At 38.3% G+C, this 19,797-nt stretch overlaps 1 protein-coding gene across 3 annotated transcripts in view; it reads left to right on the forward strand.

Annotated features, from left to right (window-relative positions):
* VPS8 (VPS8 subunit of CORVET complex) overlaps positions 1-19,797 on the forward strand; it is a 300,505-nt gene that overhangs the window by 82,703 nt on the left and 198,005 nt on the right. For all 3 annotated transcript variants that reach the window (XM_040252398.1, XM_040252383.1, XM_040252391.1), the window contains 2 exons: positions 4,062-4,108; positions 10,102-10,324. In XM_040252398.1, coding sequence (XP_040108332.1) covers positions 4,062-4,108; positions 10,102-10,324 — 270 coding nt within the window. The remainder of the gene's footprint in view (positions 1-4,061; positions 4,109-10,101; positions 10,325-19,797) is intronic.

A 19,797-nucleotide genomic window follows, 5' to 3' on the forward strand; every position in this document is an offset into this window, starting at 1 on the left:
AAGGAATCTCCACACTGTTCTCCATAGTGGCTGTACTAGTTATGTATTTTTCAAATGTTCTTTGAATTCGTATTACTTTCATGAAGAAGAATATCACGCTTCACATTCTTGGCTATAAAATGATAGGCTTCTAAACAGAAGGTGACAAATGTTTAATAAAAGACATATCTTTTTTTTCCAGATATGGAGGCTATTTGGTCAAGATTTGGCTAAAAGTAAAATAATATGGAAGAGGTTAAAAAAAAGAGAAGCCTCAAGAGAACAATGATTTTTGAGTTGTTGAGTCTTCAAATTGTTGGTTTCTTGCTTTTATATTGAAAAGCATTTTGCCTTTCCTTAAGGATCTTGAAAATGTTTTTCTGTTATCTTCTGTCATCAAATACTACTGTGGGGAAATCTGAGGCTAACCAGGTGTTTTTTTGTCCTCTCTCAAAATTCATCTTATTTTACTGGCTACTTAGTTTGGGTAATCCAGTAATTTTACTGGGTCTCAGAATAATCATCCTAGGCCATTTTTTTTCCTGCACTATTAATATGTAGATTGATGGCTGTTAAAAAAAAACCTCAGGAAGGTTTTCTTGGATTGTATCTTGAACTATTTGTTCTATTCTGTTTAGTTTTCTTATTCAGGGGTTTCAGTTACACATTTATTGATGTTTTCTCTTCCTCTTCCTCCACATCTCCTCCTCCTTCCCTTCTCACCTTTCTCCCCCCAGTTCTCTGCAAGCTGGTTCTCACTCATTACTGTGCTTACCATCTAATCATGAAGATAAAACACCTTTTTACTACTGATACTGATGATACCCTAATCTATAAATAAAGTGTTCATCTTTTTTCATCCCCAGTGCTGTATTAAACAGTGATGATCACTCCTTCCTTTTTAAAATTCTGGATCCTGTAGATATCTATGATTGTATGCTCTTCTTTTTTTGTTCTTTTTCTTTTCTTCTAACTTTTAAACCTTTGTGACTGTTCCTGAGTTGGATTTTGTTTCCATTCTCTGACCATGTCATAAATATTGGTCGTCCTCAAGATGTAGTTCACTGTTCACTGATTTCCGCCCCCCTGTTATTGCTGGACAGTTTTATTCATGTATAATATTTCCTCTCATAACAAGTGTGTAATCGTTACCCAGGTGTTTTAGATTACTATATCCAATTGCTTACTGTTCAACATCTAAGTAAAGATGTTCCTCAAAGCTATTATGATAGCCCAGGCTACATTTAGCTTCTTCCTTCTGACACTCCCTCTTTTATTCCTTATCTCATTTCATGACATAGTCATCTAACCATCGCTCAAACTAGAAACTTAGCAGTTTCATAGACTCCTTATGCCTTCCTACCCACAACCAGCTTGTCACCAACCTCTGTAGTTTTTCTTTATAGTTACTGATTCTATCTGCCATTTTTTATGCCTACTCTCACTACATCAGGTTAATCTCCTGTTTCCATCTTGGACGGTAATGGCCACCTATCTTCAGTCTTGGTTTTTCAGATCCTCCCTTTATAGAATCAGCAGAATGATTTGTCTGCATGTATTAATCTGGTGGTTCCACTCTCCATTATCCCTGTAGTTTATCCTTAGTACTTAATACTAGGCTAGGCACTTAATTCCTTATTTTATGCCTTTAATAATTCTGAATATACTTTAATAATTCTACCTAGTAGTTATATTTGAAGTTTTATGGGTCTCCCCCTGTTGTTTGTGGTTTCTGCTGCCGTTTACTTATGGTACATTATTTCATGAGGTGCTTTTATTTATTTATTTATTTTTAAAATTTAAATTTATTTATTTTAATTGGAGACTAATTACTTTATTGTATTGGTTTTGCCATACATCAACATGAATCTGCCACGAGTGTACACGTGTTCCCCATCCTGAACCCCCCTCCCGCTTCCCTCCCCGTACCATCCCTCTGGGTCATCCCAGTGCACCAGCCCCGAGCATCCTGTATCCTGCATCGAACCTGGACTGGCGATTTGTTTCTTATATGATATTATACATGTTTCAATGTCATTCTCCCAAATCATTCCATCCTCTCCCTCTCCCACATAGTCCAAAAGACTGTTTTATACATCTGTGTCTCTTTTGCTGTCTTGCGTACAGGGTTATCGTTATCATCTTTCTAAATTCCGTATATATGTGTTAGTATCCTGTATTAGTGTTTTTCTTTCTGACTTACTTCACTCTGTATAATTGGCTCCAGTTTCATCCACCTCATTCGAACTGATTCAAATGTAGGTGCTTTTAAAATTTTTTATTTTGAGCACATCTTTAGTGGGACTTTTTCAGGTCTTATTTTGCCTGTGTCAAATACAGTTTCTGGAATTTTCTTCTTTCAAGTGCCCAAGGAGTATCCTTTTTTCAGGATCACCTTTTATGTTCATTTCTTGGGAGATAGAGATATTCATTACTAGGGAGATAGTGTAAATTCAAGTCCTAAATCCACTTATAGGCAGGATCTTGATTATAAATTCTCAGAGAGTACAAATTTATCCCCACTGAGTCCAGGCATCCAGGCAGAGACAGACAGCGTTTCTTGTGATCTTTCTATGCCTATAGGCAGTCCCCGTCCCCTCCACCCCCACAATTTCCTTTCACTAAGGAGGCATCTTTTAAGAATCCTGGTTTTAGGAGGGTGTTTGTTTCACTTCTTTATGTTGGAAGAATCAAGGCCTCAGCTTGTTTCTGACATTAAAACCCAAGCTCTTACATGAATAACAAATTTATAAGACAGTCTGAGTGACAGCTCAGGCCTTACTGTTTTGGTTTGCAGTTCCCGTTTCAATTTTAAACCCTGGGTATTGCCCCTATTTGGGGGCAGGGGGAGCTCAACTATGTATTTTAAAGAGTGTTTATTAAATTTCCCCAATGCTTCTAAGAAGTTTTGTTTTGTTTTCTCCTGGAGATTATTCATCTCACTCTGTATTCTCACTCAGGGTTTAGACTTAATACAGCTCTAACACGTTTCAAATCTATGGTTTTAGTTTCTGTTTTTGAAGAACCTAAGTAAGATTCTTATGTAGTCGGGAGGAATATTGATAACTAAAGGAAGCAGGATGGTGGCGCAAGAATAGCCTTTCAGAATCGTAGGTCCTTCTTCCGCTTACTTCTCTCTCAGATAATAAGGATTCCTTAGTTTTTGTTCTTTTTGTCAAAGTATTGTTAAGCATGTGGTATTCTCTTCTTCACATAGTGTCTCCCCTCTTCTGATAGGATATTCTTCTGCACATAAGCTAAGCCTTCCAGGATGTTTAAAGGAAACCATTGCTCCTCAGCTAACAGAAAATGAAAGAGCACTGCTGAAATATTAATGCTTGAGTACTTGACAAGTTCTAGTCATAATAAGCTACTGCTCCTTCCTCAAACGGTTTCTCTTTAAAAAGGCCAAAATTATGGGTTGCCATTTGCTTGATGTGAGTCTATACATGATGAATTTTAAAAAATCAAAATATTTTGAAACTGAGAAATTAAATCAACCTTAAAATAGCTGGTTTGGAGGATTGTGGCAAAATATGGACAACTTTAATCACCCGAGCCACCAGTGGGACCAACTAACTGTATTATATTATTAATTTGATTTATTTCTTTCCTAGTAGATTTTCTTTACAAAAGTGTGAGATAATTATATATTTTCAATGTTGTTATAATGTTGTATGCTATTTATTAACTTATAATATCTACATAATATTTTATTTAAATAGCAAATTAACTGTTTTCCCATGTTGTATATTTAATTTCAATGTCTCCTCCCCTCTGCCTCCTTCTCCCCTTTCTTTTATTATAGAGCTGTAGAGAATACCTTAATACATTATTATTTTTTTTTCTTAAATGTATTTAGGATATATTTCCAGACAGAATTACTGGGTAAAAGTGTTTTCACATTTTTAAGGCTTTTGACACAGAATGCCAAATTGCTTACCAAAAGTATAGTGCCAAGTTATCTCTCCCAACAGTTTAACAGTACTTGAAACAGACTACTTTTATTATGTGTTGTGTCTATCCAGGGGGCCATTGGACAGAGATGTGGTTCTGATGCTTTCTTTATTGTTTCTCTACAGGATATGGTACCCGTCATAGTTGATTACTGCCTTCTGCTACAGCGGAAGTGAGTATACATTGCCTGTCAGATTCAATTATTTTGAATCCTACTTGCCTCTTGCTTATATTATAATATACTGCTATGAATTTGACTGAATGGTTTTTTAAAACAATGAATTTACAGAAATTTGATTCTTTAAAAATTTTCAGTCCATTTACCTAATAAAACTAACTAGTCCGATATAGATGCTGTTGGGTATATCATCTGTAAATTTATGTGGCAGAATAGTGGAGATGAAGAACATAGCAAAAGAACAATACTACTTAAAGATCTTAAAAGTGTATGATTCATGCACTCTCTCTATATATCTATATATAGAGAGAGCATATATATATATATATATGCTTTTTTATGAATCATCACTAAAACACAGTATTTCATATCGTTCAAAAAAAGGCAAGATTTATTGTGTTTCCACAGTTTTGGTTTTTGGAGCCTCTTTGTTTAAAAGAAATCAGTGTAAATAAACTCTTGATTAGATTCTGTTTATTTAAATAGTAACTGTGTAAATTAACCAGCCTGTGCTATTTCATAATTCTTCAGATTTATAATAATAGTTGGCGTCCTGTATTCCAGATTTTGTTCTAAGTATTTTCCATTAATTTGTCTATCTTTTATAACAAGTTATTTAACTTTTATAATAGTGAGGTAGGTATCAGTCTATAATAATGAGGTAGGTATCATTATTATCTTCATTTTACACATGAGGTTCCAGAAGCAGTGTGTGATTAAGTAACTTGCAAAGCTTACTCATGCCTCTTTTGAGGAGCAAAGGTAGGGTTCTCGTGCAGGCGGTCTGGCTCCTGGACTTTGCTCTTAACGTCAGCTTGCGCCGCCTCTTCGGTAGTGGAGGACACCTCTGAGGATCCAGGGCAGACACTCCCCAAACCCTGTGCAGCGCTGCCTTGACTCATGGATTGATGTCTGTTCAGGCTGCCTAAATCATACACAGTTGGATCATACTAGAAAGTATCAGTGAGGGTTATCAAGAAGACAGTTATTTGCTGTGTCAGACCTTCAGTTAAGTCACAAAGGGCTCTAGCTTCTGTTTACTTAGGGCTCATTCATTCCAGTGTTTTAGCTATAACGTTAAATGTAATTATCCAGTGAGGTATATTGTATTCACGGTTAGGGTATTGTTAAGAACGTTGTTTTACATTATATATTATACTGTATTTACATTTACATTATATTGTCTTCTTTATAAAGACCCATGGAAGACATTTCTCTTATATCTAGTGGGGTGTTGTTTGGTTCTGTTTATGTATTTAGTGTATACCGGCCAGTGTTAGGATTGATGTTCTTGCTCCCTTCAGACAGTCTCTGAATTTGTCATTATCACATCATCAAAGCTGAGTTCTTCACATTTTTTAATTGTTAAATTGATAGTTCAGAAAGTGAATTTGGTAATTTTCTCTGTCAATTTGAAGTTATGAATGATAAACTCCAAATAGAATCTTTAATATGAGTATTAAAAGTTATGCAGAAGGCCTTTTTGATGGCCCTCTGTTATTCAGAATGGATTTTTTCTGCTACACTCTCTGTAGGGAGCTAAGTTTGAAGTAATAAACATCTGTTTTGAAATTAGCCCTTCCAGGAAACAAAGTCTGCACCCTGAAGAGTAATGCCTAATACAGAGAGAAACACAAGAGCCAAAACCTTTTTTTGTATGTACTTTTCTTTCTCCCTCTTTCTCTGATGCTGTAATAAATGTTCTTCCAGGATGATGAGAAAATGTCTTAGAATTTTGTTTTATTTTTATTTGAAGTTAGAGATGTAGATAGGAGTTGCTGAGTTATATTTTTCTTGCTTCTTTATTATAGCCTCTTACTGGTTAAGAAAGAAACATAGTTTTGCCATTAATCTTACCAGCCCTGCATGCTGCAGTTTGTCACAGGAGTGCCTTATTTGTCAACTTTTATGCTCTGGTTACTGAATTTTTAGCTCTTTAATTCTCCTCCCCCAGACTTTTTGTGCTGAGCTGAAATATATAATTATCTTTCCTAGCATGTTGTTTTTAACAACCCATTACAGAGTGCAAGGGCTAGCAAATATGACATTTTCCTTAAATTCATTAGAGTTATTTTGTTACTCTTATTTTATCTTTCTTATAGTAAAGCTTCATTAATTTCAGTTTCTTTTACTTGGCTAGTAGTTGGTAATCACAAAAATGTAATGACTATTGGTTTAAAATGAAACTAACATGAAAAATACTCCAATAAATGCAAAGGGGAAAATGATGCAAAATTACATTTGTGGCTATGAGAAAAAATTAATGGATACAGACCCCCCCCCAATATTACAAATACTGTTTATTGAAAAGCAGCATGAAGCAAACCTAGAGCCTATTATATAAAGTGAAGTGAGAAGTACAGATACCGTATATTAATGCATATATATGGAATCTAGAAAGATGGTATTGATGAACATACCTACAGGGCAGCAGTGGAGATGCAGACATAGAGAACAGACTTTTGGATGCAGTAGGGGAGAGAGAAGGTGGGATGATTTGAGAGTGTAGCACTGAAGCATGCTTACCGTATGTGAAGTATATGGCCAGTGAGAATTTGCTGTATGATACAAGGAACCCAAAGCCGGTGCTCTGTGACAACCCAGAGGGATGGGATGGGGAGGGAGGTTTAAGAGGGAGGGGACACATGTATACCTATTGTTGATTCATGTTGATACATGGCAGAAACATCACAATATTGTAAAGTAATTATCTTCCATTAAAAATAAAATAAAAGCCTATTAGGACTTCCCTGATGGTCCAGTGGCTAAGGCTCTGCACTCCCAGTGCAGGGGGCCCAGGTTCAATCCGTGGTTGAGGAGCTAAATCTCACATGGCGCAACTAAGACCTAGCACAGCGAAATAAATAATAAATAAAAATAAATAAATAAAATAAAAGACTGTTAAAAAAAGAAAGCAATGTGGGGTTCTGTGCAGTTGTAGCCAGTCCATTTATCATTTGTCCCCTTCCAGGACTTCAGGCGAGGCAAGTCCCCATCCCATTTCTTTCAGAATCTACTCTGTCCTTTTTGTGGAACTTGTCATAAAAGACCACATCTGTGGATGAACCATCTACCACTTTTCATAGCTGACATGAGGCACATATGTAAAATTACACATTTAGCAAATAAGTAATCAATCAATCCTAACAGATAAATAGAATTAGCACAGTTATTGTATTTAAAAAAGAGAGAATTAAAGAATCAGTGAATTATATATGTCAGTACATTGTATGCATGGAAACACAGATTGCCAGTCATCAGAGAACTGAAAACAGTGATATTGTTTAATTTATAATTAAATTATATGGGGAAAAAAAAACTAAAGACAATTGTCCATTGACACTGTTGAAATTATACATTGCTGATGGCTATGTGGATTGGTACTGTGACGCTTTTGGAGATAATTTAGTTTTTTAAAAATTTGTTTATGTTTTAATTGGTGAAACATTGCTTTACAATTTTGTGTTGGTTTCTGCTATACAACAATACTAATCAGCCTTAATTATATATATGTAAAATATCCCCCTCCTCCCTTCCCTCCCCTCCCCCATCCCACCCCTCTGTGTCACCACGGAGTGGCAGGCTGGGCTCCCTGTATTATTTAGCAACTTCTCATTATCTGTTTTATACATGATAGTCTATGTATGTCAGTGCTATGTTCTCAATCTGCCCCACTCTCACCTTCCCCCACCTTCCCGTGTCAACAGGTCTGTTCTCTGCTAGGTTCATCAGTGTATTATTTTTCTAGATTCCATATATGTGTGTGTGTGTGTTAATATACAATACTTGTTTTTCTCTTTCTGACTCACTTCACTCTATATAAGAAACTCTAGGTTCATCCACCTCTCTACAACTGACTCAAATTCATTCCTTTGTATGGCTGAGTAATACTCCATTGTTTAACTGTACCACAACTTCATTATCCATTCATCTGCTGATGGACATCTAGGTTGCTTCCGGGTCCTGGCTATTGAAGATGTTGCCGCAGTGATCACTGGGGTTTGTGTCTTTTTGAATTGTGGTTTTCTTAGGGTATATGCCCAGTAGTGGCACTGCTGGGTCATATGGTAGATTTATTCTTAGTTTCTAAAGGACTCTTCATACTGTTTTCCTTAATGACTGTATCAGTTTACATTCCCATCAGCAGTGCAGGAGGGTTCCCTTTTCTCCACATCCTCTCCAGCATTTATTTGTAAATTTTTTGATGATGGCCATTCTGACTGGTGTGAGATGATACCTCATTGTAGTTTTGGTTTGCGTTTCTCTAATAATGAGCAGTATTGAGCATCTTTTCATGTGTTTCTTGGCCATCTTTATGTCTTCTTGGGAGAAATGTCTATTGATTGGTCTTCTGCCCTTAATTCGATGGGTTTGTTTGTTTTTCTGATACTGAGCTATATGAGCTACTTATATATTTTGGAGATTAACTCTTTATCAGTTGCTTCATTTGCAATTATTTTTTCCCTTTCTGAGGGTTGTCTTTACACCTTGTTTATAGTTTCCTTTGCTGTGCAAAAGCTTTTAGGTTTTTTTAGGTCCCATTTGTCTGTTTTGGTTTTTATTTCCATTAATCTAGTAGTTGGGTCAGAGAGAATCTTGCTGTGATTTAGGTCAAAGTGTGTACAGCCTATGTTTTCCTCTAAGAGCTTTATAGTTTCTGGCCTTACATTTAAGTTTTTAATCCATTTTGAGTTTATTTTTGTGTATGGTGTTAGAAGTGTTCAAATTTCATTCTTTTACACTTTGGTGTCCAGTTTTCCTAGCACCATTTAAATGCCACACTTTTTTTTTTTTTGGTATCTTTTGACTTTAAATAAATTTCTAAAAGTAGAATGACTAAGGAATTATTAATAAGTACCCCAAATGGAAAGACTACATAAGGAGATGTTCATTGTGGCCTTACTCATAATAGTGAAATAGTAGAAATAAGTGTTATCCTACAGGAATAGCTAAATAAATTCTGATGTTTCGGCATATTGACACATAAGTTAGACAAAATGATAATTTTAAAGAGTGACTAGAAACTTAGAATAATGCTTATCATAAAATTGCATGAAAACATAATTCAGATTATATCAATGATGAATATAACTCTAAAATTATTTCTGGGGATTTCCCTGGTGGGTCAGTGGTCAAGACTTCACATTCCAGTGCAGGGGATGCATGTTCACTTCCTGATCAGGGAGCTGAGATCGCACATGCCTCTTGGCCAAAAATCCAATAATAAATAAATAAAAATAAAAAACAGAATCAATATTGTAATAAATTCAATAAAGACTTTAAAAATGGTCCACATTAAAAAAAATCTTTAAAAAAATAAAGGTTTTTTTTGCAGAAGAAATGCAAAATAAATAAAACAGTTATTGAGTGTGGCAGCATTTGATTAAATTACATTTTTTTTGTTTCTGCAATAAAAGTTTTCAGCCATGTTTTTAAAATATTGAACATTTTCTTTTTTCCTTTCCCTCAATTATCACTACCTAAACCCTTTGGGAAGCAAGGGGCAAGAACTAGATAAAGAAGCAAATTGGCCATGCAGATCAGATGGGAAGATTTAGATACCAGGAAAGAGAAAAGGATAAATTGTGAATAGTCCACTTAATTTTTTTCTGTTTCATCATAGTCTCTGTACTACCTGCTCTCGTATTGGTATTGTCTTTAAGAAGCAGTGTGTTGTAAGCGATTCAGCACAGAGTTTAGGCCCAAAGACTGATTCAAGTTCTGACTCCATCCCCTTGTTAGCTAACTGACTTCCAGCAAATTATTTAACTTACTCAACATTTTTTATCTGTAAAAAGCATTGGGCAAATTAATTAGGATAGGATATATAATATGAAATTTTTCTAAACATAAAGCTCTATGCAAATATTGTTACTATTTTTAATAAACTTGGGCATTGAAATAGGAGAAAGATGAGATATACTTAGTAGACTGAAAATGGATGGTTGGAATGTTCCTAAAAGTATTTTTTCCCCATTCTGTTACAGGGATCTTTTATTTAGCCAGGTGTATGACAAATTAAGTGAGAATTCAGTGGCCAAAGGAGTGTTTCTGGAGTGCCTTGAACCATATATTTTAAGTGATAAATTGGTGGGGATCACACCCCAGGTAATGAAAGACTTGATTGTTCATTTCCAAGATAAAAAGTTAATGGAAAATGTGGAAGCCCTCATTGTACATATGGATATCACCAGCCTAGATATTCAGCAGGTGAGTTTATAGGCAGTCTACTAAATTATGGAATAGACATCATTCCTTTGTTGATTATATTTATCTGATTTTATTATGCCTCACTCTGTCTATCAACCCCAATTATTTTTGAGCACTTTTTGGTAATAAGAGGTCTCATAAACTTGTATTTATCAGTATATTTCTTTGAAGTGTTCTTTACTGAGAGCTAGATTAGAAAATCCTGCAAGCCTTTGGTTTCTTTGACAGCCCCCAGACCTCTTAGCATACAGTTTATATTTGGTAGTTGCTCAATAAATAATTATTGGCTGATCCTCCTTCATCAGTTTGTTCACTACTACAGTTTTCATCCTGCAAATGAATTTCAACTATAAGTACTTTCACATGAATAATAGAATATTTTTACTTTAGAGAGTATGAAGCTATTTTTTTGAAAAGTTAGTTTATATGTCTAGAGTTGATTTTTTTTTTTTTAACTTTACAATTTTGTATTGGTTTTGCCATATATTGACATGAATCCACCACGGGTGTACATACTTTCATACATTGTTTTGAAATACAGAGCATAGTATAAGAAGCAAATTTTTGGACATTTTAGCTTGATTAGCCAACCTGCTTTTAGTATATCTGAGCTCTCCAGAACAAGTTTTAAGTCCTTAATTGAAGAGCAAGTATGTATCTGACCTAAGACATTTCACTAACTCTTCATTTAACTCTTCAGTTTCACATTAGTCCAATTATGAGCAAAGGTACAAAGATACCAAGGGGCTGAGCCCTATGATCTAAAATATGAATGACTTACAAAGTTAGAAGGACCAATAGGTTTTTTTTGTTTTTTAATGTGCAAAATCACATGGAAATGAAGGGTTTGAAAAATGATTATTGTTTTCTTCCTGGAAGAGCTGTATGAATGCCTGTGAGTTTGCAAAAACCAGTTCCTCTTCTATATATGCCTTTCTGTCACGTGGGCAAGTTGGCATAATCTTCATACCTGACATTAGGTCCATTGATTTGAGAGAATGTTATCTTTCTAGCTTTATTTACCTGTCACTGATATAAGAGAAATTTCTAATTTCTTCTCCTTCCAACATTTTTAGCTTTTCTCTGAAACTGGGTTAATGTATCTACTCTTTTTCATGTTAAAAAAGCAGTTTAAACAATCTCCCCCTCAGATTCCTTTCTCTCTGTATCAAACCTTCCCCTTCTTGCTCTTGCCTTACCACCACATCTCATTTCCTCCTTGCAGCCAGATTCCTTCCTTCCCCCACTCTTTCTCTCCTTTCTTTCCCACACTTTGAAAGTATTTTCTAGATTGCTTCTTCCATTTCATTCACATCCTAATAATTCTTCAACTTTGCTTTCACTAGAGTCTGTAATGACCTCCATGTCTGCTCTATCAAGTGGTATTTCCCAAATTTCTTCAATAGCATTTATTCATTAATTCAAGAAGAATTTATTGAATGACAGGCTCTGAGTGTGCTTTCATGAACCTACTGGACAAGGCTCATAAGGCTTACATTAGCAAAAAAAAAAAAAGTTTGACAGTAAAAGACAAACAAGTAAACAAACCAAAAATATCCAAAACAAGTCTTATGTTAAAAGCCAAACAGGCAGTAGGTAAAGAGAGAATGAGAGACTCTCTTAGATTATTATAGAAAACTTTCTTGAGAAAGTAGCACTGAGTCTGATTGATTCTGGAATCTGAATGGCAAGAGGAATCAGTAATGCAAAGATCTTGGAGGAGAAGATTGTTATGGGTAAAAGCAACAGCTGATGCAAAAAAGCAAAAAAAAAAAAAGATATGCCTTGGGTATTAACATGCTTAGTCACTCAGTCATGTCTGACTCTTTATGACCCTATGCACTGTAGTCCACCAGGCTCCTCTGTCCATAGGATTCTCGAGGCAAGAATACTGAAGTGGGTTGCCATGCCCTCCTTCAGGGGATCTTTCTGACCCAGGAATTGAACCCAAGTCTCCTGTGTCTCCTGCACTGTGGTCAGATTCTTTATCATTGAGCCATAGAGGAAGCCCTTTGGTGTTAAAGTTACAAATGAAAGAAGAACAACTTGATTGAAAAAGAGAGGTAGCCCTTTCAGGGCAGGATACAGCTTTTTTTATTTTATTCTGAATGTTAAGTGAACTCAACAAATGATTTTAAATGAGATTACTCTGATTTGCTTATGGGTAGCAGAATGGAAAATCCCATGGACAGAGGAGCCTGGTAGGCTGCAGTCTATGGGGTAGCTAAGAGTCGGATGACTGAGCGACTTCACTTTCACTTTTCACTTTCATGCATTGGAGAAGGAAATGGCAACCCACTCCAGTGTTCTTGCCTGGAGAATCCCAGGGACGAGAGAGCCTGGTGGGCTGCTGTCTGTGGGGTTGCACAGAGTCTGACACGACTGAAGTGACTTAGCAGCAGCAGGAGAATGAGAGATGGGGACCAAGTAGAGAAGAAGCAAGGAAATTGATTAAGAGCTAGTCAAAAGGAGGTATACTGGCCAGAGGTGGTAGTGGTGAGGTGAAGAGAGATGGCTGGACTTTGGGTATGTTTTGGAGGTAGAACTCATTTTCTGATGAATCAGACCTGAAGGTGTGGAAGGAGAGAATTTAAGACTCTTGCCTAATATTTTGGCTTGAGAAGCAATGTGGATAGTAATTCCTTTAAGAAGATTGGAAGACTGGGATAGGTCTGAGTGTAGGAGACAAAATCAGGAGGTATATTTTACAGTTTTGACATAATACTTGACATAGACATTTAGGTGAAGATATCCAGTCAGTGGTTGAATATGTGGGTCAGAGAGGAGGTTCAGTTCAGTTCAATTGCTCAGTCGTGTCTGACTCTTTGTGACCCCATGAATCGCAGCATGCCAGGCCTCTCTGTCCATCACCATCTCCTGGAGTTCACTCAGACTCAAGTCCATTGAGTCAGTGATGCCATCCAGTCATCTCATCCTCAGTCGTCCCCTTCTCCTCCTGCCCCCAATCCCTCCCAGCACCATTCTTTTCCAATGAGTCAACTCTTTGCATGAGGTGGCCATAGTACTGGAGTTTCAGCTTCAGCATCATTCCCTCCAAAGAAATCCCAGGACTGATCTCCTTCAGAATGGACTGGTTGGATCTCCTTGCAGTCCAAGGGACTCTCAAGAGTCTTCTCCAACACCACAGTTCAAAAGCATCAATTCTTTGGCGTTCAGCTTTCTTCACAGTCCAACTCTCACATCCATACATGACTACTGGAAAAACCATAGCCTTGACTAGACAGACCTTTGTTGGCAAAGTAATGTCTCTGCTTTTGAATATGCTGTCTAGGTTGGTCATAACTTTTCTTCCAGAAGTCATAACTTCTCAGAAGAAATGGAGTAGCCATCATGGTCAACAAAAGAATCCGAAATGGAGTACTTGGATGCAATCTCAAAAACGACAGAATGATCTCTGTTCGTCTCCAAGGCAAACCATTCAATATCACAGTTATCCAAGTCTATGCCCCAACCAGTAATGCTGAAGAAACTGAAGTTGAACGGTTTTATGAAGACCTATAAGACCTTTTAGAACTAACACCCAAAAAAGATGTCCTTTTCATTATAGTGGATTGGAATGCAAAAGTAGGAAGTCAAGAAACACCTGGAGTAACCTGCAAATTTGGCCTTGGAATGCGGAATGAAGCAGGGCAAAGACTAATAGAGTTTTGCCAAGAAAATGCCCTGGTCATAGCAAACACCCTCTTCCAACAACACAAGAGAAGACTCTACACATGGACATCACCAGATGGTCAACACCGAAATCAGATTGATTATATTCTTTGTAGCCAAAGATGGAGAAGCTCTATACAGTCAACAAAAACAAGACCAGGAGCTGACTGTGGCTCAGATCATGAACTCCTTATTGCCAAATTCAGACTTAAATTGAAGAAAGTAGGGAAAACCGCTAGACCATTCAGGTATGACCTAAATCAAATCCCTTATGATTATACAGTGGAAGTGAGAAATAGATTTAAGGGCCTAGATCTGATAGATAAGAGTGCCTGATGAACTATGGACGGAGGTTCGCGACACTGTACAGGAGACAGGGATCAAGACCATCCCCATGGAAAAGAAATTCAAATAAGCAAAATGGCTGTCTGGGGAGGCCTTACAAACAGCTGTGAAAAGAAGAGAAGTGAAAAGCAAAGGAGAAAAGGAAAGATAGAAGCATCTGAATGCATAGTTCCAAAGAATAGCAAGAAGAGATAAGAAAGCCTTCTTCAGCGATCAGTGCAAAGTAATAGAGGAAAAGAACACAATGGGAAAGACTAGAGATTTCTTCAAGAAAATTAGAGACACCAAGGGAATATTTCATGCAAAGATGGGCTCGATAAAGGACAGAAATGGTATGGACCTAACAGAAGCAGAAGATATTAAGAAGAGCTGGCAAGAATACACAGAAGAACTATACAAAAAAGATCTTCACGACCCAGATAATCATGATGAAGTGGTCACTCATCTAGAGCCAGACGTCTTGGAATGTGAAGTCAAGTGGGCCTTAGAAAGCATCACTACGAACAAAACTAGTGGAGATGATGGAATTCCAGTTGAGCTGTTTCCAATCCTGAAGGATGATGCTGTGAAAATGCTGCACTCAATATGCCAGCAAATTTGGAAAACTCAGCAGTGGCCACAGGACTGGAAAAGGTCCGTTTCCATTCCAATCCCAAAGAAAGGCAATGCCAAAGAATGCTCAAACTACCGCACAATTGCACTCATCTCACATGCTAGTAAAGTAATACTCAAAATTCTCCAAGCCAGGCTTCAGCAATACGTGAACGGTGAATTCCCTGATATTCAAGCTGGTTTTAGAAAAGGCAGAGGAACCAGAGATCTAATTGCCAACATCCGCTGGATCATGGAAAAAGCAAGAGAGTTCCAGAAAAACATCTATTTCTGCTTTATTGGCTATGCCAAAGCCTTTGACTGTGTGGATCACAATAAACTGTGGAAAATTCTGAAAGAGATGGGAATACCATCTGCTGGCATATTGTTGGCATATTGAGTGCAGCACTTTCACAGCATCATCTTTCAGGATTTGAAACAGCTCAACTGGAATTCCATCACCTCCACTAGCTTTGTTCATAGTGATGCTTTCTAAGGCCCACTTGACTTCACATTCCAAGATGTCTGGCTCTAGATTACTACATCATCATGATTATCTGGGAAAACCTGCCTCTTGAGAAATCTGTATGCAGGTCAGGAAGCAACAGTTAGAACTGGACATGGAACAACAGACTGGTTCCAGATAGGAAAAGGAGTATGTCAAGGCTGTATATTGTCACCCTGCTTATTTAACTTATATGCTAAGTACATCATGAGAAACGCTGGACTAGAAGAAACACAAGCTGGAATCAAGATTGCCGGGAGAAATATCAATCACCTCAGATATGCAGATGACACCACCCTTATGGCAGAAAGTGAAGAGGAACTAAAAAGCCTCTTGATGAAAGTGAAAGAGGAGAGTGAAAAAGTTGGCTTAAAGCTCAACATTCAGAAAACGAAGATCATGGCATCTGGTCCCATCACTTCATGAGAAATAAATGGGGAAACAGTAGAAACAGTGTCATACTTTATTTTGGAGGGCTCCAGAATCACTGCAGATGGTGACTGCAGCCATGAAATTAAAAGACGCTTACTCCTTGGAAGAAAAGTTATGACCAACCTAGATAGCATATTCAAAAGCAGAGACATTATTTTGCCAACTAAGGTCTGTCTAGTCAAGGCTATGGTTTTTCCTGTGGTCATGTATGGATGTGAGAGTTGGACTGTGAAGAAGGCTGAGCACCGAAGAATTGATGCTTTTGAACTGTGGTGTGGAGAAGACTCTTGAGAGTCGGTTGGACTGCAAGGAGATCCAACCAGTCCATTCTGAGGGAGATCAACCCTGGGATTTCTTTGGAAGGAATGATGCTAAAGCTGAAACTCGAATACTTTGGCCACCTCATGTGAAGAGTTGACTCATTGGAAAAGACTCTGATGCTGGGAGAGATTGGGGGCAGGAGGAGAAGGGGACAACCGAGAATGAGATGGCTGGATGGCATCATGGACTCGATGGACATGAGTCTGAGTGAACTCCGGGAGATGGTGATGGACAGGGAGGCCTGGCGTGCCGTGATTCATGGGGTCGCAGAGAGTCGGACATGACTGAGCGACTGAACTGAACTGAATTTTCTTCCAAGGTGTAAGCGTCTTTTAATTTCATGGCTGCAGTCACCATCTGTAGTGATTCTGGAGCCCTCCAAAATAAAGTATGACACTGTTTCCACTGTTTCCCCATTTATTTCTCATGAAGTGATGGGACCAGATGCCATGATCTTCGTTTTCTGAATGTTGAGCTTTAAGCCAGCTTTTTCACTCTCCTCTTTTACTTTCATCAAGAGGCTTTTTAGTTCCTCTTCACTTTCTGCCATAAGGGTGGTGTCATCTGCATATCTGAGATGATTGATATTTCTCCCGGCAATCTTGATTCCAGCTTGTGCTGCTTCCAGCCCAGCGTTTCTCATGATGTACTCTGCATAGAAGTTAAATAAGCAGGGTGACAATATACAGCCTTGATGTACTCCTTTTCCTATCTGGAACCAGTCTGTTGTTCCATGTCCAGTTCTAACTGTTGCTTCCTGACCTGCATATAGGTTTCTCAAGAGGCAGGTCAGGTGCTCTGGTATTCCCATCTCTTTCAGAATTTTCCACAGTTTATTGTGATCCACACAGTCAAAGGCTTTGGCATAGTCAATAAAGCAGAAATAGATGTTTTTCTGGAACTCTCTTGCTTTTTCCATGATCTAGCGGATGTTGGCAATGCCACCCTACTCCAGTACTCTTGCCTGGAAAATCCCATGGATGGAGGAGCCTGGTAGCCTGCAGTCCATGGGTTCACTAAGAGTCAGGCAGGACTGAGAGACTTCACTTTCACTTTTCACTTTCATGTATTGGAGAAGGAAATGGCAACCCACTCCACTATTCTTGCTTGGAGAATCCCAGGGACAGAGGAGCCTAGTGGGCTGCCATCTATGGGGGTCACACAGAGTCGGACACGTCTGAAGTGACTTAGTAACAGCAGTGGATGTTGGCAATTTGATTTCTGGTTCCTCTGCCTTTTCTAAAACCAGCTTGAACATCTGGAAGTTCACGGTTCATGTATTGTTGAAGCCTGGCTTGGAGAATCTTGAGTATTACTTTAATAGTGTGTGAGATGAGTGCAATTGGGCAGTAGTTTGAGCGTTCTTTGGCATTGCCTTTCTTTGGGATTGGAATGGAAACGGACCTTTTCCAGTCCTGTGGCCACTGCTGAGTTTTCCAAATTTGTTGGCATATTAAGTGCAGCACTTTCACAGCATCATCTTTCAGGATTTGAAATAGCTCTACTGGAATTCCATCATCTCCACTAGCTTTGTTCATAGTGATGCTTTCTAAGGCCCACTTGACTTCCCATTCCAGGATGTCTGTCTCTAGGTGAGTGATCACAGCATTGTGATTATCTTGCTCGTGAAGATCTTTTTTGAACAGTTCTTCTGTGTATTATTGCCATCTCTTCTTAATATCTTCTGCTTCTGTTAGGTCCATACCATTTCTGTCCTTTATTGAGCCCATCTTTGCATGAAATATTCTTGGTGTCTCTAATTTTCTTGAAGAAATCTCTAGTCTTTCCCATTGTGTTCTTTTCCTCTATTACTTTGCACTGATCGCTGAAGAAGGCTTTCTTATCTCTTCTTGCTATTCTTTGGAACTATGCATTCAGATGCTTCTATCTTTCCTTTTCTCCTTTGCTTTTCACTTCTCTTCTTTTCACAGCTGTTTGTAAGGCCTCCCTAGACAGCCATTTTACTTATTTGAATTTCTTTTCCATGGGGATGGTCTTGATCCCTGTCTCCTGTACAGTGTCGCGAACCTCCGTCCATAGTTCATCAGGCACTCTATCTATCAGATCTAGGCCCTTAAATCTATTTCTCACTTCCACTGTATAATCATAAGGGATTTGATTTAGGTCATACCTGAATGGTCTAGCGGTTTTCCCTACTTTCTTCAATTTAAGTCTGAATTTGGCAATAAGGAGTTCATGATCTGAGCCACAGTCAGCTCCTGGTCTTGTTTTTGTTGACTGTATAGAGCTTCTCCATCTTTGGCTGCAAAGAATATAATCAATCTGATTTCGGTGTTGACCATCTGGTGATGTCCATGTGTAGAGTCTTCTCTTGTGTTTTTGGAAGTGAGTGTTGGAAGAGGGGAGGTTAGGGAAGAAATAAAGATATGTATGACCTTGACACTGGTTGAGAGGAAGAGAAGACTACCCCGAACATGCCTTTTTCTGGGAAAACTCTCCCATGGCACCTCACTTCCATTTTCCCTCTGAACCTCTTTGGCTCTCCCTTACCATTCTCCTTTTTTGACCTCTGCTCTTCTACTTCAGTCTTCTCCTGTCACTCAGTACCCTAATTTAGCTCTCACAGGAACAGAGTATGATGTACTCCATAGTTCAAGTCAGGGCTTTGCAAATGACTCAGTGGTAAAAAAAAAAAAAAAAAATTCACCTGTCATGCAGGAGACCCGGATTCGATTCCTGGGTCAGAAAGATCCCCTCTAGGAGGAATAACCCACTCCAGTGTTTTTGCCTGGAAAATTCCATGGAGAGAGCAGTCTGGCAGGCTATAGTCCATGGGGTTGCAAAGAGTTAGACAGCACTGAGCAACTGAACTTGATCCTTCACGTCATCTCTGTTTCTTTTCCTGTTTTCTCAAATGAATTTTTCTCCATCCTTAACCGCTTCAAGCTCCTTTCATCCTCTCTGCTCCTTCTGCCTGCAAAACCCCTCATTTCCTCCTCTGCCTTTGGCTTACATACATGCGTCTCTTGTTGTTGTTCAGTCACTCCGTCGTGTGTGACTCTGCGACCCCATGGACTTCAGCACTGCAGGCTTCCCTGTGCTCCACCATCTCCCAGAGTTTGCTCAAACTTACGTCCATGAATCAGTCATGCTTTGAGTCTGCTCTTCATATCAGGTGGCCAAAGTATTGGAGCTTCAGCATCACTCCTTCCAGTGAATATTCAGAGTTGGTTTCCTTTAGGATTGACTTGTTTGATCTTGCTGTCCAAGGGACTCTCAAAAGTCTTCTCCAGCACCACATTTTGAAGGCATCAATTCTTTGGCACTCAGCCTTTTTTTATCGTCCAGCTCTCACATTCATACGTAACTACTGGAAAAACCATAGCTTTGACAGTATGGACCTTTGATGACAGAGTAATGTCTCTGCTTTTTAATATGCTGTCTAGGTTTATCATAGCTTTTCTTCGAAGAAGCAAACGTCTTTTAATTTCATGCATTCATTAGGTCCTCTGAACCTCTTTGGCTGTCCCTTAGCATTCCCCTTTTTTGACCTCTGCTCTTCTACTTCAGTCTTCTCCTGTCACTCAGTACTATAATTTAGGTCTCATAGGAACAGAGTATGATGTACTCCATACTTCAAGTCAGG

Source organism: Oryx dammah, unplaced genomic scaffold (assembly GCF_014754425.2).
Source record: "Oryx dammah isolate SB20612 unplaced genomic scaffold, SCBI_Odam_1.1 HiC_scaffold_2, whole genome shotgun sequence".
NCBI classification, from domain to species: domain Eukaryota; kingdom Metazoa; phylum Chordata; class Mammalia; order Artiodactyla; family Bovidae; genus Oryx; species Oryx dammah.